General features: G+C 60.1%; 1 protein-coding gene across 1 annotated transcript in view; it reads left to right on the forward strand.

Moving 5' to 3' along the window:
• The window catches only part of FAM20C (FAM20C golgi associated secretory pathway kinase), a 68,485-nt gene that overhangs the window by 17,357 nt on the left and 23,212 nt on the right, over positions 1-27,916 (forward strand). Inside the window, exon 3 of the mRNA XM_050784007.1 lies at positions 504-582. Coding sequence (XP_050639964.1) covers positions 504-582 — 79 coding nt within the window. The remainder of the gene's footprint in view (positions 1-503; positions 583-27,916) is intronic.

Here is a 27,916-nt window from a genome sequence, read left to right on the forward strand (position 1 = left end):
GTGGTGTGTGTACCTGGGTGTGAGTGTGTACATGGCTGTGTGTGTGTGTACGTGTGTGTCCAGGTAAGCACACCCGGCCATCCCTTCTGGGGTCAAGCACTGTGTCTGTGGGTGTGTAGCTGTGTGTGGTGTGTAGTATACGGGTGTGGTGTGTGTGGGTATGTACATGGCTGTGTGTGGGGGTATGTACGTATGTGTATATGTGTGTGTCCAGGTAAGCACACCTGGTCGTCCCTTCTGGGGTCAGGCCCTGTGTCTGTGGTCAGCAAGGAGAGATCTGCCCCAGTGCTTAACCCTGAATATCAGGCAGGGAATCCATCAGCCAGGTGAGAGCTTCACTGCAGAAAACTGAAACTTCCCAGGCGGAATGGGACGCCTGGACCGTGCCCAGAGGACCTGGCTGGCCTGTGTGTGTGGATTGCAGCCAACAGCCCTCGTCCGCCCAGGAGAAGAAGGGGCGTGCGGCCAGAGAGTGACCCTGTTTCTCTCCCTCCTTCCTGCAGCCATGAAGTCGGGGGGCACGCAGCTGAAGCTCATCATGACCTTCCAGAATTACGGGCAGGCGCTGTTCAAACCCATGAAGTAAGTGCCGAGGCCTGTGGGCCGGGCTTCTGCTGGGGGGGCCGTGTCTTCTCCCAGGGTGTTTTGGGGAGACGGTGGGTGACCACTCTCCACTCTCCCCATCGTGGCAAACGAGGAACAGAGGTGGCCTCATTTTCTCTCCTCTCCCACGGCCTCCCCACCTCATCCCTTTTTATAGGACCGAAAACCTACTGCTGGTGTTTCTTACCCTGTGAGAATGAGCATTTGTATTTTAAACAAGTAACCTGGGATGTGAACACCAAAGAATGCCTCTCTGAACGGGGTGACGTCCGCGCCCTCCCAGCACACCTCCGCAGCCCGTATACCTTTCCCACAAAGGGCCGGACGCAGCTGTTTCAGGCTTTGCAGGTGCATGGTCTCTCCCCAGTATTCAGAGGGTGTTCCCAGCCCCAGAGCAGCCACACGCAGTCCGTGGCGACGGGGGAGGCCGAGTTCTGATAAGTCTTCATTTATGCAACAAAACGGGCTGGATGTGGTCCAGTGAACAGTGCGCCCTGTTCTGGATAAAATAGAAACCGTGTCACCAAGACCAGTACCACAGTGCTCCGTGGCACGTGACACCTCGTGGCGAGGGGTGTTTGGACACCTGGCCACCCCAGGAGGTTCAGCGAAGTGGCTACGGTGTGGGTCTCGGGCTTACTACCTCCAGTGGGCCAAGGTTGTCCTGCGATCTTCTGTTAGTCCCAAACGAGGCCATTTATGCACTGGCAAGAGAGATTCGCTGTGTTTCAGGCACAAATGCCCTGAGGGACGTGCAGGTCATGCCAGGGAGGCTGCTGGGCTGGGTGCGGCCTGTGGCAGGTCGAGGGGTGTGCGTCCCACAGGAAGGGGTCAGCGGCCTGTCGGTTCACCAGACCTTGGCCATCTGGCCTGATTTCTAACTTTCCAGAGAAGCTAGAAGTATGAATTTTTTAAATTGTTTAATCTTAGTAGTAACTAATTCAGAAGCTCGTAATATGCTTTGCAGGTCAAACAAAATATAGCTGCCTGCTTGCAAGTTGTGGCTGGAGGCAGATGTTTGCAGTTGGGCTTGGTTTCTGGGCCCCTCATTTCTCTGGACAGAGGTTCTAGAGGGACTTGACAGAGGGAGGTGGCCCTGCTCCGGGCTTCCCCCAAGACCCACAAGACTGGCCTCAGACCCGGGGCTGCCTGGAGCCGGTGGGTGAGTCACAGTCCCGTGCCCGAGCCTGGGGCCAAGGGCATCCCCGCTCACCCAGGGCCGAGGAGCAGCCGTTCACCAAAATTACACAGGGGCTATCAGAGCTCAGGGCCTGAAGCTAAGGGCTGCTGCCAGGGGTGGGATGAAGACGTGGGAACTGACCCGCTGCCCCCACGGGTCTCACGGCCAGCCCTGCTTGGGGCCTGAGATCACAGGTGCTTCCTTCGCCATTTCTGTGCATGGATGTGAAACAGCCTCCTCGGGCCTCTCGTGGCCTCTGACCCCGTTGAGGAGGCTCAGCTGGGAGAGACGGCGTCGCCCGGAGACCTGAGGATCTCCTGGGTTACGTGAAGGAGCTGTTTGAAGACCCCTCCTTTCAGGGTGCTGTGGTGTGGAGTGGGGGGTGGGCAGGAGACAACAGAGCCTGGGTGGCTGCTGCTGGGTGGACCCTCCCCCTGGCAGTAACGGGAGCGGAACAGCCACCGAATGGCAGCGTCCGGCGTCTTCATCTCCCTTGAGCTGGCTTCGAGCCGCAGGCGTGGTTCCCACCCGTGGGTGCATTTTCCAGCCTAGCAAATGTTTCCAGATTCATTCAGGAGCGTCCCCTGGAGGGGTGGCCCCGTCACCCTGAGCTACGGGACCTCGGGGTGCTGTGCTCCGGCCACGGAGAGAGTGTTCCTGGGCGCCGGCTTGTCCGGCCCCTATTTCATGGTTTGTGTGAATCCCTGAGGCCTCATTTCTCATCTCTGAGGAGGTGGAAAGTCCAGCTGTGGCTGGCAGCAAAACAGTGACATTTGCGGGGCCGCTGCTCTGCGCCAGGCCCTGCAGTAACCAGCGTCTTGGGCACTCGGCGGCTGTGGGCCCGGCCTGTGCTTGGGGCTTATGTACAGAAGCCTTTATGTTTGTCCATCCTCACGTGTGAGTTGTAGGAGGTAGCGTTTACTGCCATTCCCAGAGCTGAGGGAACTGGGGTTTGGAGAAGGAAAGTAGAGACCAGGATCCAGTGTCCCCTTAAGCCCAGGGTGCCCGACCTACCCTCCACCTCCCCCCACCTTCTCCCTTCCTCCTCCCCCGTCAGCCTCCCCTGGGCCTCCTCCCAGCCTCCCCCAACCTCCCCCAGCCTCCCCTCGGACCTTCCTGTGTCTCCTCCCAGCCTCCCCCTACCCTCTCCCAACCTCCCCCAGCCTCCCCCAACCTCCCCCATCCTCCCCTCAGACCTTCCCATGCCTCCTCCCAGCCTCCCCCAACCCTCTCCCAACCTCCCCCAGCCTCCTCCAACCTCCCAGCCACCCCCGAACCTCCCCTTGGACATCTCCCCACCTCCTACCACAGTCCCTGCAACCTCCCGAAGCCTCTCCCAGACCTGCCCCAGGCTCTTCCAACCTCCCGGCCTGCCCCCAACCTTCCACCTCACCTCCCCCACCTCTTCCTCCTCAGGCCTCCCTAAACCTCCCCAGCCCCCCACCATGGTGGGCACCCACGTCCCCAGCGTGGCTGACTATAGAGGTCAGGAGACCTCCCATGGTCCTGCAGCGGTCAGAGGTGGTGCCAGGCTCCCGAGCCGCCTCCCCAGGACTCTCAGCCCCCAGCCGGTTTGTCGGGGCCCTGCCATCCCAGCTTGCCTGAAGGCCAAGGCCACTGACCGATGGGCTGGGCAGGGCTGTGCTGTCACCTGGGGAGGCCGGTGTGGCGTGTGGGCTGAGCGGGGAGGTGGGGGCCGGGTTAGAGCATAACCAGGAAACAGGCCTGGGAAGCTGCAGTTGGGGAAACTGAGGCCCGGAAAGGGACAGGATGTGTCCAAGACTGTGGCGTCCAGAAGCTGGTCTGGGACTCGGTCTTCCCACAGGGCACGTGGTGGGCGGAGGCAGGGACCCCACACCTCAGGCGGGCGTGTGCGAACCTTTTGCAAACCTCCCAGCTCGGTCCTCTCAACGCCACCCCCAGGTCAGGTCAGGGCGTTGCTGGTGCCCGACCTGCTTTGCCGACCAGGGCCTGGGTCTGCCGTTGATCGAGGTCCTGCAGCCAGTCGTGCCCCTGATGACCTATGGGGGCTGTGCCCAGGGCCTGGGGGACGCACGTTTTTCTTCCCCAAAGGCTGTAGTTTGAATACGAAAGCAGCTGTGGTTCATGACCGCGGCATGAATGAATTAAGATCCATGATTAATAGGTCTCTTTAAAGGCCGGGCACAGCGGCTCGCAGCTGGAATCCCAGCACTTTGAGAGGCCAAGGCAGGCAGATCACTTGAGTCCAGGAGTTCCAGGCCAGCCTGGCCAACATGGTGAAACTCTGTCTCTACTAAAAATATAAAAAGTAGCCGGGCATGGTGGTTTGCGCCTGTAATCCCAGCTACTCAGGAGGCTAAAGCAGGAGAATCGCTTGAACCCGGGAGGTGGAGGTTGCAGTGAGCCAAGATCACGCCCCTGGACTCCAGCCTGGGGGACAGAACAAGACTCCGTCTCAAAAAAAAAAAAAAATAGTTTTCTTTAATAAAGGACTTTGCTCTGTGCACTCATCATGGCTTGGTGAGTTCTCAGTACAATGTCTGAATTAGTTAGATGGACGCAGTGTTACTCCTCTGAGCTGCTAGACGTAAGGTGAGAGGGTGTAGACGAGGGGCCGGCGAGGTGGGGGCCAGGCCTGGGTGCTGCACCGTGTACGTGGGGCGGGGTAACCAGTGGAAGTTTCAGGGTCTCCATTTCTGATAGACCCTGGAAAGCACACGTGGCCGGCACATTAGCCCAAGAGCTCCCGGGTGCGTTTGCTTTAGGGTTACATGAAGGTATTTAAGTTCTTTGTCTAAAGTCAGCTTTACTGAGATATAATTCACACGCCAGGCAGTTCTTAAAGTCTGCAGCTCTGTGGCGTTTAGCTCAGAATTGTGCATATTCATCCCCACAGTCGATTTTAGCCCATTTTCCATGACTCCACAAAGAAATCCTTCACCCTTCTGTCGTCGCTCCTCAGCCCCTTTGTCCCCCTCCAGCCCCTGTCAGACACTAGCCTCCTTTGTGCTTCTTGATATTAGTAAGTTACTTATTCTGGATTTTCATACAAATGGAATCACGCATTGCGTATTCCTTTGTGAGTGACACATTTCCAAGGCTCTGGAATCCTGCAGTGTGTATTCCCTTGTGACTGACATGGGGGGCTCTGGAGTCGTGCACTGCGTAGTGTTTTGTGAGTGACACATTTCCAAGGCTGTGGAATCCTGCAGTGTGTATTCCCTTGTGACTGACATGGGGGGCTCTGGAGTCGTGCACTGCGTAGTGTTTTGTGAGTGACACGTTTCCAAGGCTCTGGAATCCTGCAGTGTGTATTCCCTTGTGACTGACGTGGGGGGCTCTGGAGTAGTGCACTGTGTAGTATTTTGTGAGTGACACGTTTCCAAGGCTCTGGAATCCTGCAGTGTGTATTCCCTTGTGACTGACATGGGGGGCTCTGGAGTTGTGCACTGTGTAGTGTTTTGTGAGTGACACGTTTCCAAGGCTCTGGAATCCTGCAGTGTGTATTCCGTTGTGACTGACATGGGGGGCTCTGGAGTCGTGCATTGCGTATTCCTTTGTGAGTGACACGTTTCCAAGGCTCGAATCCTGCAGTGTGTATTCCCTTGTGACTGACATGGGGGGCTCTGGAGTCGTGCACTGCGTAGTGTTTTGTGAGTAACACGTTTCCAAGGCTCTGGGGTCGGTCGCCGTGCAGTCCTTTGTGAGTGACACGTGGTTCCGTCGCCCATCGGTGCTGCAGCACGGGTAGGTGCCTCGCTGTTTTTCATGGCTGAGTAATATTCCACGGTGTGGCTGTTCATTTGTTCCTCTGTTGACGGGCATTGTTTCTGCTTTTTGACACTCGAAGCTAATGTTGCTTTGGACGGCTGTGTGTGAGTTTCTGCGAGGGCAGGTGTTTTCCGCTCTCTTGGATATATTCCTGGGAGCAGCTGCCAGCTCACGTGATAACTGTGTTTAGCGGTTTGGGGAACTGGCTGTCCGTTTTCTGCAGCGGCTGCACTGTCTTGTAACCCTGCCAGCTCGTTCCTGGGTTCCAGTTTCTCCACTTCCTCGTCAGTGTGTGCTGTTGTCTGTCTTTTTGATGACCCGTCCCGGTGGGGGTGGAGAAGTGGTTCGTGGTGGTTTTGACTCACGCTTCGCAGTGACTAACACTGGAGCATCTGTCCATGTGGGCACGGGCCATTTACGTGTCTTCTTTGAAGAAATGTCTATTCAGAGCTTTTGCCATTTTGTTCAGTTAGGTTGTCTTTTTGTTATTAAGTTTTAAGACATCTGGGCTGGGCACAGTGGCTCACGCCTGGAATCCCAGTACTTTGGGAGGCCGAGGCAGGCAGATCATCTGAGGTCGGGAGATCGAGACCAGCCTGACCCACAAGGTGAAACCCCGTCTCTACTAAAAATACAAAATTAGCCGGGGCGTGGTGGTGCACGCCTATAGTCCCAGCTACTCAGGAGGCTGAGGCAGGAGAATCGCTTGAACTGGGGAGGCGGAGGTTGCCATGAGCCAAGATCACGCCATTGCACTCCAGCCTGGGCAACAAGAGTGAAATGCAGTCTCAAAAAAAACAGAAAAGAAAAGAAAAAGACATCTTTATATGCTCTGAATACAAGACTCTTACCACATACGTGGTATCCTTTGAAGGACAAGCTTAATTTTAGGATGTCCAATGTAGCTACTTTTGTTGTTGCTGGTGCTTTTGGTGTAATGATGTTTGAATGTTGAAAACAGGTATGTTAGGTAAGGAGGGGTGTAGGAGGTGACACTTGGACCTGGCACAGTCAGCGGGACAGGTGCAGCTTTAGGAAATGCCATGTTGCCACAGAGCGATGGGCCTGGTGTAGCCACTGTTGCTGTCTGACCTGGCTGAGTGCCCTCCCCTTCTGGAACTCGGCGTACCTGTCTGTCAACAAGGGCGTTGGAAGAAGAGGTCTCAGACGCTTGCAGGGCTGAACCCTTTTGACCTGGCCTAGGAGACCGGGCACTGACTTTCCAGCTTGGAGAAGCAGGGGACTGAGCATGGGTTTGAGTCCGGTGGACACACCAAGCCGGCTGTTGGCTGCAAATTCCATCTTGCGTCCCGGAAAGAACCTTCCAGGCGTGCGGTGGCTGCCCATGACACTGGCTGTGACCGCCTCCAGGTGGAAATACTTATTTCGTCATCCCGCAAACACGGAGTGCCTGGGCCTGGCCTCCCACCAAGCCCTGGGAACACAGACATGACTCAGACTCGATGCCTGCAGGGGGTCTGACCTCGAGGTGGGGAGGCCCCAGCCACAGGTGCTGCCTAAACACTCCTCGTCACTATGCGCTCCTAGGCTCTGGGGGAGACAGGCAGCTACATGTGTCCATGAGTCCAGCCTCCCAGCATGGCCCAGGAGGACAGGGCATGGTTAACAGTGGGAGCCCTGTACCGAGGGAAAGGAGAAATGTACAAAAGAGGCAGAGTGAGTGAGTGAGCACCGTGCCGTATAGTTCAGAGGCTCCAGCTGGGTGGGGAGCAGGGCCCACGGTGGTGTGGAGAGGATGGGCTGGGTGGGGGGCCCAGGGCCTGTGATGGTGTGGAGAGGATGGGCTGGGAGGGGACCAGGGCCCGTGGTGGTGTGGAGAGGATGGGCTGGGTGGGGAGCAGGACCCACGGTGGTGTGGAGAGGATGGGGCTGGCGGGGGAGCAGGGCCCGTGGTGGTGTAGAGAGGATGGGGCTGGGTGGGGACCAGGGCCCGTGGTGGTGTGGAGAGGATGGAGATGAGTAGGAGGAGCATGAGTGACTGGGTAGTTAGGTGGCTGTGAGCATTTGGGGGCTATTGGTGGCTGGGTGGCTGTGGGTCATTGGATGGCTGTGAGCGGTTGAGTGTCTGTAGGTAGCTGGGTGCCTGTGGATGGTTGGGGGCCGTGGCAGTTGAGGGGCTGTAGGTAGCTGGGTGACTGTGGATGGTTGGGGGCCGTGGCGGTTGAGGGACTGTAGGTAGCGGGTGACTGTGGATGGTTGGGGACCATGGTGGTTGGGGGGCTGTAGGTGGTTGGGTGACTGTGGATGGTTGGGGGCTGTGGCGGTTGTGGGGACTATAGGTGGTTGGGTGACTGTGGATGGTTGGGGGCCGTGGCGGTTGGGGGGCTGTAGGTGGCCGGGTGACTGTGGATGGTTGGGGACCGTGGCGGTTGAGTGGCTGTAGGGAGCCGGGTGACTGTGGATGGTTGGGGGCCGTGGCAGTTGGGGGGCTATAGGTAGCCAGGTGACTGTGGATGGTTGGGGACCGTGGTGGTTGAGGGGCCATAGGTAGCCGGGTGACTGTGGATGGTTGGGGCCGTGGCGGTTGAGGGACTGTAGGTAGCTGGGTGACTGTGGATGGTTGGGGGCCGTGGCGGTTGAGGGGCTGTAGGTAGTTGGGTGACTGTGGATGGTTGGGGCCGTGGCGGTTGAGGGGCTGTGGGTAGCCGGGTGACTGTGGGTGGTTGGGGGCCGTGGCGGTTGAGTGGCTGTAGGTGGCCGGGTGACTGTGGATGGTTGGGGCTGTGAGCAGTTGAGGGGCTGTAGGTGGCCGGGTGACTGTGGGTGGTTGGGGGCCGTGGCGGTTGGGGGGCTGTAGGTGGCCAGGTGACTGTGGATGGTTGGGGACCGTGGCGGTTGGGGGGCTGTAGGTGGCCGGGTGACTGTGGGTGGTTGGGGACCGTGGCGGTTGGGGGGCTGCAGGCAGTTGGGTGGCTCTGAGCAGTTTGGGGACTGGATAATTGGGTGGTGGTGGGCAGTCGAGGAGCTGTGGGTAGCTGGGTGGCTGTGGGCAGGGGACAGAGCTCACCAGCACCCCTTTGTCATTGACCTTTAGGGGCATTCAGGTGGAGGTGTGGTTTTATTTTCAAGTCCCATTCACAGAGGAGGAAACTGAGGCCCAGGAAGTTTGAACACAGTGCGCCGGTGGTGGGCCCGGGCGTGAGTCCAGGTCCTGACTGTACATTCCCAGCCTGTGGGGTGACATCTCGCTGAGGAAAGGCCAGCTGGGAGCCCTGGTCCTTGATGCTGGCCTGGGAGCCTTTTCTCTGGAGGCTTCTGCCTTCCCTGCTCTTTCCAGCCGGGGAATTTCTGGCCGTCGCCGCCTGGTGATGGGGCTTAGCCATTCAGATGTGTCTCGTGTTTGCCAGGCTGGGTTTACGGCGTCGGGGGCGAGGTTCCTGCCCACGGCATCCCTTTCCCTTCACGTCCCAGTCCTGCTGTCCGTGCCGGGGCTCAGCGTCGGGGCCTGATGCTCCGTGGTGGATCTCGGGGCTTGCAGCCCTTCTCTGTTACAGTCTGCTTTTCTTTCGTTTTGCGAAGAACAGAAACACGTATGTGTGTGTGTGAGTGTGTGTGTGTCTACATCTCCCAAATAAACTGTCTGCAAACAGCTGTCCCCAGGACCAGGAATTCCTCCCAACCAAGATATAGGAACAGAAGCAGTTGCAGAAAGGCTTTCGTACTGAAACTTCAGCCCTCCTTCCAGGCTCTGACAACACATGGCCCGCCAGGGCCTGTCTCCGGGCAGCAGAGCGTGAGCAGTGAAGAAGAATTAAAGGCAGGAGGGGACCCACTCTGAACGGCCCCATCCCACGCAGCATCGTGCTGGTGTGAAGAGGCCCCGTGTCCTGTCTGACTGGCTTCCTGTGACCCAGGCACAGCACCAGGGCCAAAGCCAGATGACTCTTTTACCGAGCGAAGGGACCCAGGGGAGGATGGCCACCAGCAGCCCCCCGGGGTGAGCAGGTGCGACTCGGACAAGCCTTTCCCAGCTGTCCTGGGGCTGCCGACCACCCGAGGCCTGTGGGGGAGGCGGACACAGCCTTGGCCTCGGCCTTGCACCTGCGTGGGGCATTCTGCGTGGCCTGTGTCCAGTGCGGGTATTACTGGGGTCAGAGAATTGCCCAGGCCCCTCCTGGGGTCGTCGTCCCTGGCTCCTGTCGCCTCCTCTAGGTTGGGACGTGGTGGTCACAGACTGGCTGTGGGTGAGCTCCAGCCCCTCCCAGTGCCCCCCTTTAGGGCAGAGCTGCATCTGGCTTTTTGTGTATCAAGGGGGTAATGTGCACCTGGACCTGGGGGAGTTTCGGGGCCGTCCTGGGAGACGCTGCTGAAATGGTGGCCTTGGGTTCGGCTTGAGGTTAAGTGTGTCCAGGTCCTGACTGTAGATTGGGTGGCAGACAGCAGCCTGGCACAGCGCAGCCCTGTAGAGGTGCCGGCTTCCCCTGAAGCTGCTCCCGGGGCCTCCCTCTCGCAGCTGTGCCTCAGGGCCAGGCAGAGGTGCCCTCCGGATTCTCCACAGTCCCACGTGGCCACGTCCAGGGAGGGCAGCACAGATGCAATTTTAATAAGAAAGACAGCAGAACGATGACCCGGAGCCCATGCGTCCCTGCAAAGCATGTGCAGATTCCTTCCACTCTCCGTTTGTATGAGGAGGGGACCAAGAGGTTCGATGAGCACGTGGCTGGGGACGGCCGCAGTGGCCACCCTCGGAGGAAGAGGGGCCTGGCTGATGGTCCTCGGTCCTCGTCGGCTGGGTGAGGGGAGGCAGCTGCTCTTTAATTGACGTTCTGTCGACGTTCCTGTTCGATAAGCCACCTGGGGTCCTGTACAGCGGGCCGAGGGCTGCCCGTCCCCGTCGGCCCCGGAATGCTTCGTTGGGAGGACGTGTGAGGCCAGGAGCGGTGGGGTAGGGGTTGGACGCTCAGGCCTGCCACCTGTGGGCTGGCTCTCGAACTTCCCTGGGCCTCAGTCTCCTCATCTGTGAAATGGGGTCGCACGAGCTGCCAGGCAGGCCACAGCGTTCACTGGGTAGCTCAAGCCCAGCCACAAAACCACACTGGCTGCTTTTCTCAGTGAAGCACGGAGTCTACCACATGGCTGGGGCCTTTCTAGCAGCTCCTCACCCTGCAGGCCTGGCCTCGGCACTTCCCGGCAGCTGGGGCCCCTTTCCGGCGCTCCCGTCCTGGAGGGCTCCTTCCGTGTGCCCTGCGGGGCCTCCGTCCAGCGCCGGGCCGCGTGCTGCCACCTCAGTTCACCCGCACTGACTCCCGGGCGCGGCCCCTCTAACGCAAGTGCATGAGCTGCTCAGCGTCCCGGTAAGCTCGTGGCCAACCCGGAGCCAAAGAGAGGCTGGGATGCCAAGCTCCAAGCCTGGTCAGAGGGAGGGCAGGGCAGGGTCTGAGTGATGAGTGTGGGGGCGTCATTGTGCGGCCTCACCGCCGCGCTCTGACCCCTCCTGGCTCTCTGGACGTGACCCGTGTCCACCACGTGGCCCAGCCGAGGGACAGGGCTGGTCACTCCTCCATCCCACGGCTCACTCAGCCAACGCTTATTGATTGGTATAGATTGGGAAACTGAGGCGGGAGAGGTGACGGGAGCTGACACGGGCCCAGGACAGGCAGATCACTCCAGTCCAGCCCAAACCCAGTGGCATGGACGGGACTCGCTCAGAACCTCTTAGCGGCTCAGACGGGACATACAGTGAGGGTTCCCCAGTGCTCCCCACCGCACAGAGGCTGCAGAGGACAAGGCACCCCGCCTCTGGGCACCATGGGTGGTCGTGGCGTTTGGAGGCATGGTTGCGTCTCCTCGGTTCTTATCCTTTCTCTGTGACGCAGGAAGCCAGGCTCCACCTGGGGCGAGGTTTGAGGGGAATGTGTGACTTCGTTGTCCAGGGCTGGGCAGGTGAACAGGTGGAGAATGGGGGGAGGGGCTGGGGTCACTGTACGAACCCCACCGTGGATGTGCACAGTCCGCACTTGCTGAGTGCATGGATGAAAAGTGAAGGACACCCAGCCCAGGACAGCATCGGCCAGCCCAGGACAGCATCGGCCAGCCCAGGACAGCAACGGCCAGCCCAGGACAGCATTGGCCAGCCCAGGACAGCAACGGCCAGCCCAGGACAGCAACAGCTAGCCCAGGACAGCATTGGCCAGCCCAGGACAGCATCGGCCAGCCCAGGACAGCAACGACCAGTCCAGGAGAGCAACGGCCAGCCGGAACTGTCAGCGGGGTCTGAGGGAGGCAGGTTCCCTCTGGGAGTGTGGGCTTGGTTTCGAATCCGGTACCTGAAGCAGCAGGAGGTGCCTGGGCCATGGCTGTGCAGACCCTCCTGAGGCTTTGGCCAAAGGCCTTGGGACCCACAGGAAAAGCAGATCTGGCCAAGAGGACTGTCCGGCAGTCAGCCCAGGGTGTCCTGCAGAGACTCTGGGGTGAATCCCGCCCAGGCAGGGTCCATGCCTCCAGGGCCGGGGTGAGGACGGGGAGGGCAGGGGAGCTGGGCTCATGCTGGCTCCTCTCCTAGAGTCTGCGGGAGCTTGGACTACCAAGGCGGGGCCTCGCCTGTGCCTGACGCGGGGTGGGCAGTGGGGCTGCCTCGGAGCTGGGAGCTCCTGCGGGCAGAGCTTGGGCTGATGTAGTCCACTGGGGGCCCGAGGGAGACACGGGTAGTTCCTGCCAGGGGCCCTGCAGCACCTCAGTCCCCTCAGGGGTCCCAGGGCATGAGTTTCCCATTCCCAAAAGAGGGCTGCTGGCCGGCCTGGAGCTGAGGGGATCCCCGGAATTCAAGATAGACACTTCTGGCCACCCAGCCTCAGACCCCGGGCTCCATGGAGGGGGAGGTGGCAGCCGCAGGGGAGAGGGGGTCAAGCGCCGGGCACCGCAGGGGAGAGGGGGCCGAGCGCCGGGCGCCGCAGGGGAGAGGGGACTGAGCGCCGGGGTGCCGCAGGGGAGAGGGGGCCGAGCGCTGGGTGCCGCAGGGGAGAGGACTGAGGGCTGAGTGCTGCAGGGGAGAGGGGGCCGAGCGCCGGGCGCCGCAGGGGAGAGGGGGCCAAGTGCCGGGTGCCGCAGGGGAGAGGGGGCCAAGCACCAGGTACGCAGGGGAGAGGGGGTGGAGTGCCAGGTACCACGCAGCAGCCTTTGCTGGCCCTCCCTGCCCCACCCTTGGTGACGTGTGGGTGCCAGCCTAGGTGTGGAAGGGCTGAGGACAGGCAGCACGGGAACCCTTGGCTGCTGCAGGGCTGTCCAAGGAGCTGGGTGTGGAACACAAGGTGGCCAGCGTCAGGCCCTGCTCCACACTGGCCAGTCCCCATCAGAAGGACCGGAGTGGACATAGATGGCACAGATCAGAGGTCAGAGCCTGTGCAGAGTCCAGCCTGGCGTGGCCCAGATCCCCAAACACCACTACCTCTGGCAGAGATGCAGGACAGCGCCTGTGAATAGCCGGAGACCCCTGGGGGGCCCCTGGGCAGCTGGTGTCTCTCCTGCCTGGGCTCCAGTGGGGTCTGGAGATGCAGCGGGACAAAGAGGTCTGTATTTCCACAAGGCCTCCTGCTCTGAGTGCATCCAGGGCAGTGGAGAACCCTGAGAAATTGCACAGCCTGCCAGAGCCGCAAAGAATAAATCCTCCTGGCAGGGGACAAAGCTGGCCATGGACTTGGGAAACGGAGGTGGGGGACTGACAGGAGCCTCGCCATTATCTGTGGGCTTTGCCGTCCTGGACCAGATGCAAACCTGGAGAGCATTGGTGGGCGCTGACGGAGCGTGGCCGAGACCCGCCGGCATGGACCCCCTTGGTGGCCCACGAGAGCCCCAGAGAAATCGAAGCCGAGACCCTGAGGGTGAAACTGGGGAGTGTGAATGAGCCCTTGGGGTGGGGGGGATGCCTGGAGACCGACCTTGCCAGGGGATGGTCCCCTGATTGTCAGGAGAACCTGGGGATGGTGCCTGCTCTGTGCTTACTGGGCTGGGCCCTCAGGGTTGGGCAGACGCAGCCCTGGGAGTGAGCGCTCAGGCTGATGGGTCTGCAACCCCTGCAGACATCAGGACCCTTTGCTGAGGGCTGTGCAAGGCAGTAGGAAGAATGGAAGGGGGTCTCTGCTCCTGAGCAAACTCTGGGGAAGACTTTTGAGTGTCTGCGGGGTGGACGGGAGGCCCTCGGGTGTCTGTCGGGTGGACAGGAGACCCTTCAGTGTCCGCGGGGTGGACGGGAGGCCCTCGGGTGTCCGCGGGGTGGACGGGAGGCCCTCGGGTGTCTGTCGGGTGGACGGGAGGCCTCGGGTGTCTGTCGGGTGGACGGGAGGCCCTCGGGTGTCCGCGGGGTGGACGGGAGGCCCTCGGGTGTCTGTCGGGTGGACGGGAGGCCTCGGGTGTCTGTCGGGTGGACGGGAGACCCTCGGGTGTCTGCGGGTTGGACAGGAGGCCCTCGGGTGTCTGTCGGGTGGACGGGAGGCCCTCGGGTGTCTGCGGGGTGGACGGGAGGCCCTCGGGTGTCTGCGGGGTGGACGGGAGGCCCTCGGGTGTCTGCGGGGTGGACGGGAGGCCCTCGGGTGTCTGTCGGGTGGACGGGAGGCCCTCAGGTGTCTGTTGGGTGGACGGGAGGCCTCGGGTGTCTGTCGGGTGGACGGGAGACCCTCGGGTGTCTGCGGGTTGGACAGGAGTTCTCCAGGGACACCCAGCTTGGGAAACCTTCCAGGCACACGCCCCCCCCAAACTAAGGCTTGGGGAAACAAAATGGTCTTGAGGACCAGTGAGGGATCGGTCTGCAATTTCGAAGGATTTTCTGTTCTGGTGTTAAAAATTCATGTTTCTCTCCCCTGTGGCCTCGCCGGCTCCAAAGGCAAACAGATTGCCCAATGGGCTGCGTGGGTGTGGACCCAGCAGAGGCCTGGACCTGACCAGACCTGGACAAGGACCCCTTTGTGTCCACACTCGGTGTGGGCCGGCCTCCAAGCCTGCTCCTCACCCTGGGTCTGGCGGGGCAGAGCTGCCTGGTGCTCAGGAGCCCCTGCTGGCTCCCTGCGGGAAGCTAAGCCAGGGTCCCTTGCAGGAATGTTGATCGACTTAGTCGGAAGCTGCTGGGACCCCCACATGCCGTCCTCACTGCTGTGCCCAGGGGGTCCCTGTGCTCAGAGCTGCTGGCTCCTGGCGTGCCAGTGACCTCCTGGGTCCTGCCTGAGAGGCTGTCCCTCACAAATCTCCGGCAGTTAGGCCCTCGAGCAGAGGCCAAGTCCCTTCTCCTCTCACCCCTGCCCTGCCCAGCAGGGCCGCTGGGCCACCACTGAGCACCTGCTGTGGCTGGGAGATGCTGCTCATGCAGGACCCCACCTCGAGTGGAGCCTAAATGCCTAGGGGCATGGGCAACGCACATGTGAACAGATACGCAGGAACGTTTCAGAGAGGGGTGACGCGTGGAGGGACTGAAACGAAGGAGTGTGGCAGAGACAGGCTTGGTGAGGGGGGCATCGTTCCACTGACCTTCTGGGGTCTCTCTCACAGATTAAGTTAAGCATGGCCTCTGTGTAGGCACCGCCTGGGGAAGTCCTAGGAGGCCTCGTTGGAGCTGAGACCTGAACAGCAAGGTCGGCGGCATGGGGAGGTCTGGAGCGGAACATTCCTGCAAGGGCCTGCGCTGGCCGCGTGTGCAGCGGGGAGAGGCCCGAGGGAGGGCGGGACACCTGCGCACAGGGAGCTCCACGTGGTGTGCAGGTCATGTGGTGCTGGAGCGCAGGAGGCCTGGGCCGTCGGCTGCATTTTCCCTGGGCACCCAACCGTCACGCCCTGGGAGCGAGGACAGGAGGCCTCCCATGCCTGGGAAGTGAGAGCCCGGAGGGTGGGCCTGGGGCACAGGGCGGAGCCTCGTCTCTAGCAGGGCAGGGAGCTGCATGAGCTGTTCTTAGCATCCGGGCACTCGGGAGGGAGGGGCCTGCGCAGGGCCGGAGCTGCACAAGTCAGGAGACAGGGCAGGGCTGGGGCCACACAGGGGTGTCAGGAGGTCCAGGGCAGCTGCGCTGTTGTATTTTGTTTCTCAGAAAGCGTGTGTTTGAGTGTGCAACGCTCGTGTGGTGGGTGGGTGTGCAGGCGGGCATGCCTGTGTGTGCGTGTGTGCCTGTTCAGGGCTAGTGGGCACGAATGTGTGTGAGCATGGGGGTGCGTTCCTGTGGGGTGGAAGTGCACATGTATGTACATGTTTGTGTGCACGTGTAGGACTGCAAATGTGCTCATATATTTGTGTGTGTGGTGGGTGAGTGTACGTATGTGTACATGTGTGCTTGTGCGGGTCCGTGTTTGGACGTGCATGTGTGGGCATGTGTACACACGTGTGTATGAGTGTGTAAGGGTATGTATGTGTATGCATGCATGTGCTTTTGTGGGTGCATGTGTGGGCCTGTGTACACACATGTGCATATGTGTAAGGGTGTGTGTGTGCATGCCTTGCTTGTGTGGGTGCACGTTTGGGTGTGCATGTGTGGCATGTGTACATGTGTACACACGTGTGTGAGGGTTTGCATGTGTGTGCATGCATGTGCTTTTGTGGGTGCATGTGTAGGCATGTGTACATGTGTGTGCCTGTGCGTGTGTACGTGAGGGCGTGTGTGTGCACACGTGTGTGTGTGCATAGTTTCCACACCCATGCGCGTGTAGGCTTATGTGGATGTGGGAGAGTGTGCATATGTGTATGGATGAACCCGTATGTGTTCCTATGAAGGGCAGTTAGGACCAGGGCTGGTCCCCAGTTCTCAGGGAGAGGGCCTGGGGCAGGCTCCCTTTCGTCTGAAGCCTGAAGTGTGGGTGTGTAAACTCGTCCCAGCCTCACAGGGACGGGGACTTGGGGATTTGTGTTGTTGGATCGTCCACGGAGTGACAGGCTCCACGGGGGGTGGGTGCTGAGTCTTCACTTAGCTCGACATTGTGTCCCCGGCACAAGCCACACGGCAGGTGCTCAGTGTGTGGTTCTGAGCAAGCGAATGAGCACAGAGCCTGCGGGGTAGAGGCCGAGGAGCCTGTCTCGCCCTCCAGGGCTGTCCTTGCGGCCATGGGCCCTGCAGAGGCAGCAGCTGCAGGTGATGCAGGAGGAGAAGGGGACAGGCGGGCGCGCGTGGGGCAGGTGTCGTGGGGGCGGATGCATCCCTGCAAGTGACGTCTGCAGCCGGCTTGTCTATGTGGGGGGCGTCCCAGCCGCTGCCCCGAGCCCCGTGGGGACGGCACCTGGTACCTGCAGAGCGGTCACCCTCAGCCCCTGTCGCAGGGAGAGGCCCTTCTGTGGACGCCACAGGTGATCCCGGCAGTGGCCTTGCCGGCCCCAGGTAGAGGACTTTCGCGTTGCTTCCCATTTCATGGCTTATTTTTATAATCAGAAGAAAAATAAACTTTCTTCATTTGAAGAACGATCCTAAAATGAGCTTTTGAGAGACTTTGGTGCCCCTCCCCCCCAGGCATCTCAGAAGCATGGAAGGATAAGGAGGCTGAATGGGGGCCGCCCCTGAGGGGCACCTGGGACCCCTGAGCCTGCCCAGCCCTCCACCCCAGGATCATCCTGTGTCTGCCCCGGGCTCCTGGCCCGTGGGGACCATCACGGGGTCGCACGGCAGCTGTCCGCCTGAGCCTTCTCAGTTCACAGAATGGCACCCTCACGGGGTCGCATGGCGGCTGTCTGCCTGAGCCTTCTCAATTCACAGAATGGCACCCTCACGGGGTCACATGGCGGCTGTCCGCCTGAGCCTTGTCATTGCATGGAACACCCTGGGTTTCACTAAGCTCCGTGAGACCGGATGGGAGGAGAAGCAGGGATGATCTTGGGGGCAGACGCCGGGGCTCACCCTGACTTGCCAGGGTCTGTGGCCTGGAGTGCGGTGGAGGCCTTTGGAGAAGGAGCTTAACCTCCAAAACCCGCTGGGTTCAGCCTGCGCCCACTGCAGGCCGCCCTCTTGGTGTCCACGTGGCCGTTGTCCCACCATAGAGCATGCATTCCCTTCCTCTGCCTCGTGATGGGCTGAGCTCTCTGAGTCCCCGGAGAAGGCCAACTAGAAGGGGCCCTGAAGGGTCACAGTGCGGGGAGTGGAAAGTTTGAAAACAAAACCAACGTGAACGGCGTGTCTCCTGCATGGGCTGACTCAGATGGGCGTGCTACAAGGCCTCGGCACCCTCACAAGAGCTCCAGCACTGACCAGCCAAGGACGAGGGCCCAAGGCTCAGGGAGGAGGGAGTCGCCGTCCCGCAGCCACAGGGCCGCCCAGCTGGGCCTCTCAGGTGACCCTGTGTGCCCCCCGGTCATGGCCCTGACACCAGGTGGTGACTCCACCCTCTCGCAGGTCTGTGGGGACAGGCACAGGCGGCCGCTCCACCCCAGTGCCCACCACAGGCCCAAGTCCGCCAGGGCTGGAGCCTCCGGCTGCTGAGGTCACTCTGGCTTGTCCAGACTCCCCGGTGATTTACTGGTGGCCAAAGTTACATCACCTGAGGCTGGCCACAGAAGGTGGCTGTATTCTGCCCTCACCTGGCAACTGGACATTTCTTTGCTTAATAAGTAAAAGGAAATTATTAACAATCAGGTAACCATTTCAGAGACTCAGATGGGGAAATAAATAAATAGTAAAAACAGCAAAACCCTCAGAGAGTGCGGTTCTAGGCCCTGCACCCACTTGACAGATGGGGAAACTGAGGCCTGTCCCTCCAGCCATCCAAGCCCGCACTGGCTCCCTCCCCTCGGCTGTTCCGATTAGACCTTCTCAACCTCCCCAGGCCGTCCGACTCTGGCCGACTGAGGGCGCGTGTTTCCATGGGGCTCCTGGAAAAGCTGATCCCCTTTGTTGAAAATCAAAGAAAGTCATTTTTTTCCCCAAAAACATTCCCCTGAACGGCAATATCGAGGGTCTTTTTGTATTTTCTCCGGTTATGACGGTCGCCGGGGGTGCCGCGAGCGTGTGGGCTATCGTTCTAATTGTCGAGAAAGGGAGGGAAGATGAAAAGGACGGGAAAGAAAATACGGCCTTCATTTTCCCTGTACGGGGGACGAAAATGGAAGCCAGGGGATTTCGTTCAAAAGCAGTTTGATCGGGGCTGGTTGCTTTTAATGCCCCAAAAGGAAACTGCAGATTTAAGACCTCCTTAAACATGCAGAGAACAGGCTCAAACACAAACCCCTAACTATGGATTTAGTTTATTTTTTTTAACTGATGTTTTTTTAAACATCGAGGGCTCCATGGAGGAAAAACAAGATTATAACAGTAACCTCGGTGCTAAATATTTAATCCTGGTTGAGTAGTTAGTAGCAACTTACCCTTTTATTACTTTGAAATGAAAGGAAGAATCACAGGGGCTTCTGTAAGAAACACGTGTGCACCTGTGTTTTCAGGGCTCCCGGAGAGTCCGCGTTCCTTTCCACTCTAATCCAGCTCCCCTGAGTCCTGTCCATGAATACTGGATGAGCCGACAGAAGCGTATTTAAAAATATAGTAGGGCTGAAACTTTCAAGCAATTCTTCTTCCCTGTTTGCTTTTGAAATAAAGTCTAAACCATCACGATTATTTTTAAGTGGGAATGACTTTAGAGTTTCTTCACAGTTACAAATCATTGAATGATTTTGAAATGGGTTTTCATTAAGTTGACTGCTTAAGAGGTTGAAGAGCCTCTTCTGAGATGATTTTCCAGCCAGAGAAATGATTTTCTCCCTCTTCTGTGTCTCATGTTGAAGAGCTGGTACAGAGGTTTCCTGCAGACCCGGGAGGGGTACGTGGGGCCAGTTAGGAGGGTCCTGGGGTTCACCGGAATGGTTCGGGAGCCCTCGCCGTGCCACACCGACCTGTCAGAGCTGGTGGGGGATGCCAGGCACGGCCAGGTGCACAGGCCTTAACGAAGCACCAGGAGGAACACCCATCCCCCTGGCATGGCTGTGATGAGGTCCGTGGCCAATCAGAGAGATTCTGAGAAAATGAAAGATAGGTCAGTCGGCAACCCCTGCCCTGGGCAGGGTCTTGGCTCGGTGCTGCCTGCCCCCGTGGGTTCTGAAGAAGGCGGGTTCGTTGGAAAGGCTCGGAAATCTCTAGTCCTTAGATCGTAGGGACTCTCGTCAGTGTGGCTGTCTCAGACTGTGAGGACTCAGGCCCTCAAGCCCCTCTGCTGGGTTGAGGAGACCCCCAGAGACTGGCCACGCAGGGGGCTGGTGTCACGGCTCAGTGTGGGTTCAACAAGCCAGGTCCGTGTCCCTGTCCCTCCCCTGTGAGAGGCTGACACTGCCATGGGGGCCGTGGAGGGTGGAAGGGGAGACACCCGCTGCCTTCACCCCCAGCTCTCCACTGAGGGCGGCATTTCCCCCAAGCCGGTGTGAGCTGGGGAACGACATGTCCCAACAAGAAGCTCAGGTTTGGACGACGGGTGCTCGGAGCTGAGGTCCTTAGCATCTCGGCACAGCCTCCAGCCTCCGCGGCACCTGTGGGTCCATCCCACATCCTCCACCAAGAGTGACCTCACTGAACAGCCGCCACGACTCTCGGCTCCCGCTGACGGCATGAGCGGGGTCCCGGGCAGCCTCCTCAACGTGACTGTGGTCCTGACCTGGAACAACTGCAGGGCGGTTCGAGGGTCCCACGCTGGGGGTTCCTTCTCCTGGAACTCAGCACTGGGAGCCACTTCCAAGCCCGCTCACCAAGTATCTCGTTCATGGATGGGGATCACAGCCAGGACCCAGGGTCAGGCCACACCGTGCCCCACCCATGCACCCACCACCCCCACCTCTAAGATGCCTCCCTGTCAGCCTCACGGAGGCCACTCTAGGACCAGAAGCCAGGAAATGTCCCACCCACGAGGGGCCCTTCACATCCGGACGAGGTCTCGGCACAACCTTCAGCACCTCCAGGTTCGTGTGAAACAGGAGGACTGTCTGGGCTCCGACGCGTGGGGAGTTAGTTCGCTTCCACGTGCACAGGAGGCAGCCCCCTTTGCTGTAAGGAATGCGTTTTCTGGGAAGTTTCCTGCAATGTGTTCTGGCTGGTGTGTAAATAATTCCGCACATCGCCGCCCTCCGGTCCTTCCTGGGCCCTGTGCCCTTCCCATTCCCAGTTCTCCTGACTCGTACACGGCAGCCAAAAAAGAACCCCTGTGTTGAGCGGGGATGCCCTCGGCTGCAGCTGGTCCAGGTCACAGCCGAGCCCAGCCGTGCCCCTCCTGCCTGCGGCCCTGTCGCTGGAGAACTCGCCGTCCTCACGCAAACAGTCCAGACCACAGCGGTGGCGCATCGTGAGAATGACAGATGGGGGATGAGCAGGTGCCAGGGGTTTTAAATAAGACGGCCGTGTTTTGCCAAACGGCTCCCCCATGGGGCTGGAACAAGTGACGCTGAAATGGGCAGGAAGTGTGGACCGCGGACTCGGGAACCCAAAGGTCAGGCTGGAGTCACTGCCAGGGAGAACCCCTCGCCTTCCAGAGCTCTGCCGGCTGAAAGCCTGGCATTAAACAGCTTAATATATCTCGTTCATGACAGGTGGTGGTTTTCTGCTGTGTGAGTGATGAGAAGATTACCCAGGATAGAAAGGCTAATTTTTGCCTCCGTGCCTTCATTTAGTAAGTCAGGGATCTATTGTGTGTTTGGAGGAATAGAAAGTGTCTGTCTTATCTAGTTTTTGGACTCCCTGAGTTTGGCCCTGGGGAAGGGAATACAAGAGAAATGGGATAGAAAGATGGGGCAGGGGGTGGGGAAGGATCTGCTTGTGGCTTCTATGACTCTGAGATGCCCCGAGCATCTCAGGCCCTAGCCGTGGAACCTGTAAACGTCACCTTCTTTGGAAAAGGAGTCTTTGGAGATGTGATTAAATTAAAGACTTCAAGATGAGGACTTTCCCTGGGCCCGAAATGCATTCCCCTGTCCTTAGAAGAAGGAGGTGGAGGGAGATTAAATGCAGAGGAGGAGATCAAGGGAAGCGGTTGCAGGGATGTGGTCACAGCCCAGGAGCTCCTGGAGCCCCCAAGCTGGGAGAGGCAGGAAGGATCCGCCCTGCAGTCTCCACAGGGAGCTCGGCCCCGCCCACACCTCAGCCTTGGATTTCTGGTCCCCAGGACAGGGGAGAACAGATCCCCGTGGCTTCAAGTGCCCCTGTCTGTGGTTATTTATTACGTTGGAGCCTTGTGGCCTCTGTGTCCCAGCGTTCGGAACACCAGGAGCCCTTCACGAGGCTCACGTGGGGCCGTGGGTGGACGGAGGGTGGCCGGGCCGTCTGGTCCGCATGCCTCACCCTGGCCGGCGACCTCAGACAGGTCCCTGGTGTCTCCCCGACTCAGTGTTCCCATCTGTAGAATGGGTAGAAAAACACCTGCCCCGTAAAGCTTGGTATCCGATGAGTCGCGACGTAGGAAGCTCTGAGGACAGAGCCTGGCACGTGGAAAGTCCTGTGTGTTTACTGCTCTCAGTAATATACTGAAGAAAACCCACTGGTGAATACAGGGAAAAGCAGCACATCCACCTGGCTTCCGTGTGGACCCGCTGCTGCACCCTGGTGGGTCCTGTAGCCCCAGCTGCTCGGGAGGCTGAGGTGGGAGGTTCGCTTGAGCCCAGGAAGTTGAGGCTGCAGTGAGTGATGAAAGAAAAGCCGGCGAGGGAGATGATGCTGGAGGACACAGACCAGGGTGGTCCCGGCCAGGGCAGCCAGTGCAGAGGCAGGAGCAGCAGCCCCAGCAGGACCCTCCCATCCGAGCAGCAGGACGGGGCCGACCCCAACCGTCACGCAGACAGGAGACAGGAGTGGGTGCACTGGGGGGTCTGTTCCAGGGCAGCCAAGACTCCTGGAGGGCAGAGCGGGAGCAGCAGCAGTGTGTGCCGGGAGCCCGGGGTGGTCAGGGCTGGGGATGGCGACTGACACACGGGTAGTGGTGGATGACACGCATCGGCAGGGCCCCATGCGAGGAGAGTCCCGGCATCGAGGGCCCCATGGGAGGAGGGTCCTGGCATCAGTGGGGCCTCATGGGAGGAGGGTCCTGGCATCAGTGGGGCCTCATGGGAGGAGGGTCCCGGCACCGAGGGCCCCATGGGAGGAGGGTCCCGGCACTGAGCGCCCTGTGCGAGGAGGGTCCCGGCATCGAGGGCCCCGTGGGAGGAGGGTCCCGGCATCAGTGGGGCCCCGTGGGAGGAGGGTCTGAGCACCAAGGGCCCATGGGAGGAGGGTCCCGGCATCAGTGGGGCCCCGTGGGGGGAGGGTGCCGGCATCAGTGGGGCCCCGTGGGAGGAGGGTCCCGGCACCGAGGGCCCGTGGGAGGAGGGTCCCGGCATCAGTGAGGCCCTGTGGGAGAAGGGTCCGGGCATCGAGGGCCCCGTGGGAGGAGGGTCCCGGCATCGAGGGCCCCGAGGGAGGAGGGTCCCGGCATCGAGGGCCCCGTGAGAGGAGGGTCCCGGCACCAAGGGCCCTGTAGGAGGAGGGTCCCAGCTGAGGTCATCCAGCAGCCGCACCATGTGGCCTGGGCTGGAAATGGTGCTCTTGGTAAAGCCCAAGCGTGGTCAGGAGGTTGCCTGCCTGTGTCCAGGTGGGTGAGCAGGAGGCCTGAGGCCCAGAGGAGCACCTGTGAGGTGCGCGTGCGTCTGGCTGGGTGGGCACCTGGCGGTGTGTGCAGCCTTCCCGGCTCCCACGGCCTCTCAGGTACCGGGTCTTTTTCTGCCTGTCTGGCAGGGTTTGGAAGACGGTGGTTTTACATAATGCGTGAGAGGTTGGTGTTTGGCCCACCCCTCTTTGGGCCTCAGTTTCCCATCTGTGCCCAGGGGCCTGGGGTGTTCCTCGGTGCTGAACAGGACACCCAAGGACTCCACCCTCCAGCCCCAGCAGCCGCCGCCACCCAGGGTTCTGCCTCAGGCTTTGCTGTCGGTCTCTGCCACAGACCCGGCATCTGTTCCATCGGCCTCGTCGGGCTGTCCCTGCTTTGTGGAACGCGCTGACCTGGGGAAGGCATCTGGCTCCCCCATCAGACCGGACGCCCCTTTCCCTGCTCGGCGGCCGGCCTGGCTGGGTAGCAGCGGGAACAAGGAAGGACAGCGGCTCTTTGCTTTAGGGGAGGTGACGCCCTGAGCTGCCTCCTCTGCAGTGCTTCTTGGAGAAACCCTGGGGCACACCCCACTCCCCATCCACCTGGAGAGGGTGGGAGTCGGGGGCCCTGCACCAGCAGACCTTGCCTGCCCGTCTGTTCTCCCACGTGTCCAGTGGAGAGAAGACAGCCGAGCCTCCCACCTCTCAGACCCCATCCAGGGACATCCCATGGCTCCACAGAGCCGTCTCTCCCTGGACAGAGCAACCCTCACACCTCACACGTGGCCCTAGATGAGGGCCACGGTGCTCCCGGGTCACCACCTGCACTGACCGTCTCCGGGACTGCAGAGAAGAATGTCCCAAAGGTTTTTCGAATCAACTCACTCAAACTGCTTAGCACAGCGCTCAGTGCAGAGTGAGAGTCACGTAACTGTTGGCTTCTCGTCCCTTACAGGCCTTGGTAATAAGCTGCCAGTTTCCTCTATTTTTAACCAAAGCAAACGTTTTCTATTTTCCCACAAACTGAAGAGCGTTGAAATGTTTGTTAGCGGCAACAGTGGGAACCATTCTATGAGAAAGTGACACGTGGTCCTGACGGCGGTTGGAGGGGCCAGCTCCGGGAAGGCCTAGCGCCGCGGCTGACCCGCCCCTCAGCCGTGTGCGTTGCGGGATGGAGCACCCGGCGTGGTGTCCCTCTCGCTGAAGCCACAGTTGTTAAGGAGCCCTGGATTTTGGAGACACAACAGATCCTCTTGGAGCCAGGACCTCTCCAGGGATGGGTTGTGGAGCCAGACCTTTGGGCCTGCAGCCCCAGCCTTCCTGGGCCCGAGGAGGCCGGTGCTCAGAGGGGCCCAGATCCAGGAGGAAACACGGACGTTCAGAACGGCAGGAGCCTGTGTGTGATTTCTGGAGGGCCCTGAAGCAAAGAGCACAGGCCTGAGTCAGAGACTCCTGGTTCCCGTCCAAGCTGTGCCATGTTCTAGCTGTGCAGTTCTGTAGACGCCTCTGTCTCCTTCCAGACCTCGGTTTCCTTGTCTTTAAAATGGGGGCAGCCATGAGAGCCGTGGGGGTTCCTGTGAGGACGCGTCACCCGGCCCAGGGATGCACGTGTGGCGTTTGTCACCCTCTCTCTGGCTCATTCGTGAACAGCGGTGCCTTCTCCCGATCATTCCGTGTCGTTTCCTAAGTGTCACGAGCCTTAGCAGTGATGGCCTGACCAGATTTGGAGGAAACAGGTCGGAGTTTTATAACCTTTTCAGCTGGGGCTAAATCACCGTGTCCATCTGCCCTGCCTTCATGTGGCCGGGGGTCCTGTATTCCCCTCCTTGGCTGCTGGAACAAATCACCGCAAACGCAGTGTCTTCACACAACACAAGCGCCCTCTTCTCAGCCAGAATGCAGGAGTCCGAAAGGACGTGAAGGCTGAGCTCCCCCGGGAGGCACAGGGCGGAGCCGTGTGCCGGCCCTTCCAGCTCCTGGAGGCTCCTGCATTCGAGGCTGGGGTCCTTCCTCCACCCTGAGACCCGGCCACACAGCGTCTTCCTCAGTCGGGTCTTCCTCGGCCCCTCCTGTGGGGACCCCGTGGTCTCTCCTTCCTCAGAGCCTTAGCCACATCTGCACAGTGCCTCCCGCCACGTGAGGCAGCAGTCACAGGCCCTGGGGTTCGGACGCGGACAACTTTGGGGCACCATTACTCTGCCCACTGCAGAAAGCCTGGGAGAGGTCAGCTCAATCTTCATTCTCACTTTAGAGTGAATAACCACAATTGGTACACCTCCTGTGGCTTTTATCAGAGCTGAGGGAAGCCTTGTCACAGGTGCTGTGTCCCCCTGGGAGCTGCCGTCTTGTGCCTGCCTTTCCGGTGCCCTTTGAGGCCCAGGGAGGCCGTCCTGGCAGGTGGAGGGGTGACCTCTGTGGGGCCTTCCTCAGTGAGGAGGAGCGCACGAGAGCCTTCCTGGGTTCGGCCACCAGAATTTCACCCGGTTCTGCCGAGTCCCCCTCCTTGTGCCCTCATTGGAACCCTGACCTCAGAGCTGCGGGCTCTTTCCTCTGCTGGGCTTTTACAAGGGCGACAAGCCCAGTCAGAGGTTTTGAAGTCGGCCTTTAAAACTTGTCACTGCTGCCCAGGACTGAGGGTGGGTGTGACCAGGTGCAGCTTGATCTGGCCTCACAGGCCTGACCACTCCCTGTATTGGGGGTGGCGGGCCAAGGGTAGGGCTGGCGTGGCAGGACCGGGACTCCTCCTGACCCCTGGTCCTCTGGGGCCACAGGCTGTGGCTGTCTCTCGTATCTGACGCAGGGGGCTTTGCCGAGAAGGTTCTTGGGGAGGAGGAGCTGCTGCATGGGGTCTGCGGCCCCCGGCACTATCGGGGCATCCCTGGGCCCGGTGTCTGCCCTCAGCATGTGGCATCCCTGGGCCCGGTGTCTGCCCTCAGCATGTCGCTCCTTCGTGCACAGTTCAGTAAGTGACCTAGGAAGAACAGAAAGGCGGGTGTTGAAACTCTGCCCTGTCCTTCCCACTCTGAGGCTGTCCTGGCAGAGTCAGGTGGAAGGTCTGGGACGGACAGCCCGGCCCAGGCCCTCCCTCTGTGGGTCAGCGAGCTCCCGTCCCTGCTGTTTCTCCAAGATGAGTCCCAAGAAGCCCACGGCGCTGGATGTCTCATGGGGACCTCGGCACCCGCTTCCCGGAAGCCCCCAGACCAACACCCCCATCAGGTGCATTGCAACGCGGCAGCTAGGCAGGCAGGGTGGGGCGAGGCAGGGAATGGGCCACGGTCATGCCAGGGATGGGCCACGGGCCACTTGCTTCTCGGAAGTTCCCTGTGTGTTGAAAATGAGAGAAATGTCACATCACATTAGCCCAGGCTGTGGCATTTTCAAACTGTTTACACTGAGCCCAGGCTGCGGCATTTTCAAACTGTTTACACTGAGCCCAGGCTATGCCATTTTCAACTGTTTACACTGAGCATGCCGGTGTCTTCTGTCCCCACGGTCCAGGGTATCCGGCGCCTTCTCAAATGCCAGACGCACATGCACTGCCGATCTGTGAGCTCAACCCTGCAGCCCGGTGAGCCCCTGACATGAGTGTGAGTTGCGGTAACCGGACCTACGTCCACGTGAGGGGCAGCGGGTGTGAGTCTCAGGACGGCCGGACAGGGCGTTCTGTTCCACCGTGCATGCAGTCGGCCTGTTTGTTTTTACTGACTTCCTTCTTTGAATGATGGGTTTTTTTTTTTTATCATCTCATAAAAAGCAAAACCAGACCCCCTCCCTGAGCCCTGCCGAGGAGGCCCTGGGTAGCTGGCCCTTCCCTGAGAGCAGCGCTGTCTCCTTCCACTCGGGTGGGGCCGGTGGCGTTGGAGTTGCTGGAGCGGCCGGTCAGCTCAGCTTTTGCTGCTGAGAGGGACACTTTGTCTGGCCTGAGTTGCGTGGAGGGTCAGTGGCGGATGGAGCTGCACACCTGTCCCACTCGCTGGCAGTTTCCTGGCACGCTGACCAAGCTGGTGAGGACCGTGACTTCCGGGCCTGGGCCCAGGGCTCCCGGCGTGCTTTGATCGTTCCTGTTCCAGGAAGCTTTCGGGCGACTGCCCTGCCTCTCCCCCAGCCATGGCATGCTCTGCTGCTCAGCCAACCCCGCTGGATCTGATAACATCTTTCCACGTTTCAAACCCCGACTCCTGGACAAGCAGACCGTGCCTGTCACCTGCTCTCCTCACCTGGTACACCTTCTGTCAGGGTGCCCAGGAGGAAGGAGAGGCTGCCAGGTGACCGCCTCGGCCGAGTTCGTCCCCTTCCGTGCAGCGGGTTCAGTACTTTTCCAAAACCTTTTTCCTGGGGGCTGTATCCGCAGCACCCCTCCGAGGTGAGAGGCTGAGCGTCTCCTGGCCGAGGTGAGAGGCTGAGCGCCTCCTGGCCGAGGTGAGAGGCTGAGCGCCTCCTGGCCAAGGTGAGAGCGGGCCTGCTGGTCTCCGCCGAGGCTGCCCCTCTCCTCTCAACCTTGCAGGTGTGGAGAGAAAAATCCCAGTCTTCCCAGGTTGCCCAGCACTTCTGGCAACCCTTGAGGTGTCCTTTGCAGCTCCTGTGAGCCACCTGGCTCTGAGAAGCCTGCATGGCAAGGCCAGGGGATTGAAGCCACAGATGCCTCCTGCAGTCACCAGTAGACCTGATCTCAGGTTTTTATTGGCTGCAAAAACATCCCCCCTTCCCCTCTCCCTCACCTGGAGACCCCCTGGGATTGTCTTGCTCCCACTTCGTACTCTGCAGAAAGGGAAACTGAGGCCTAGGGCCACCCAGCAAGCACTCTTTCTGCTCCCCTCATGGGTCAGGGGACGTCTCACCAGGGCACAGCAGAGCACTTGATGGTGGTGATGATGATATGGAG

Source organism: Macaca thibetana, chromosome 3 (assembly GCF_024542745.1).
Source record: "Macaca thibetana thibetana isolate TM-01 chromosome 3, ASM2454274v1, whole genome shotgun sequence".
NCBI lineage: Eukaryota > Metazoa > Chordata > Mammalia > Primates > Cercopithecidae > Macaca > Macaca thibetana.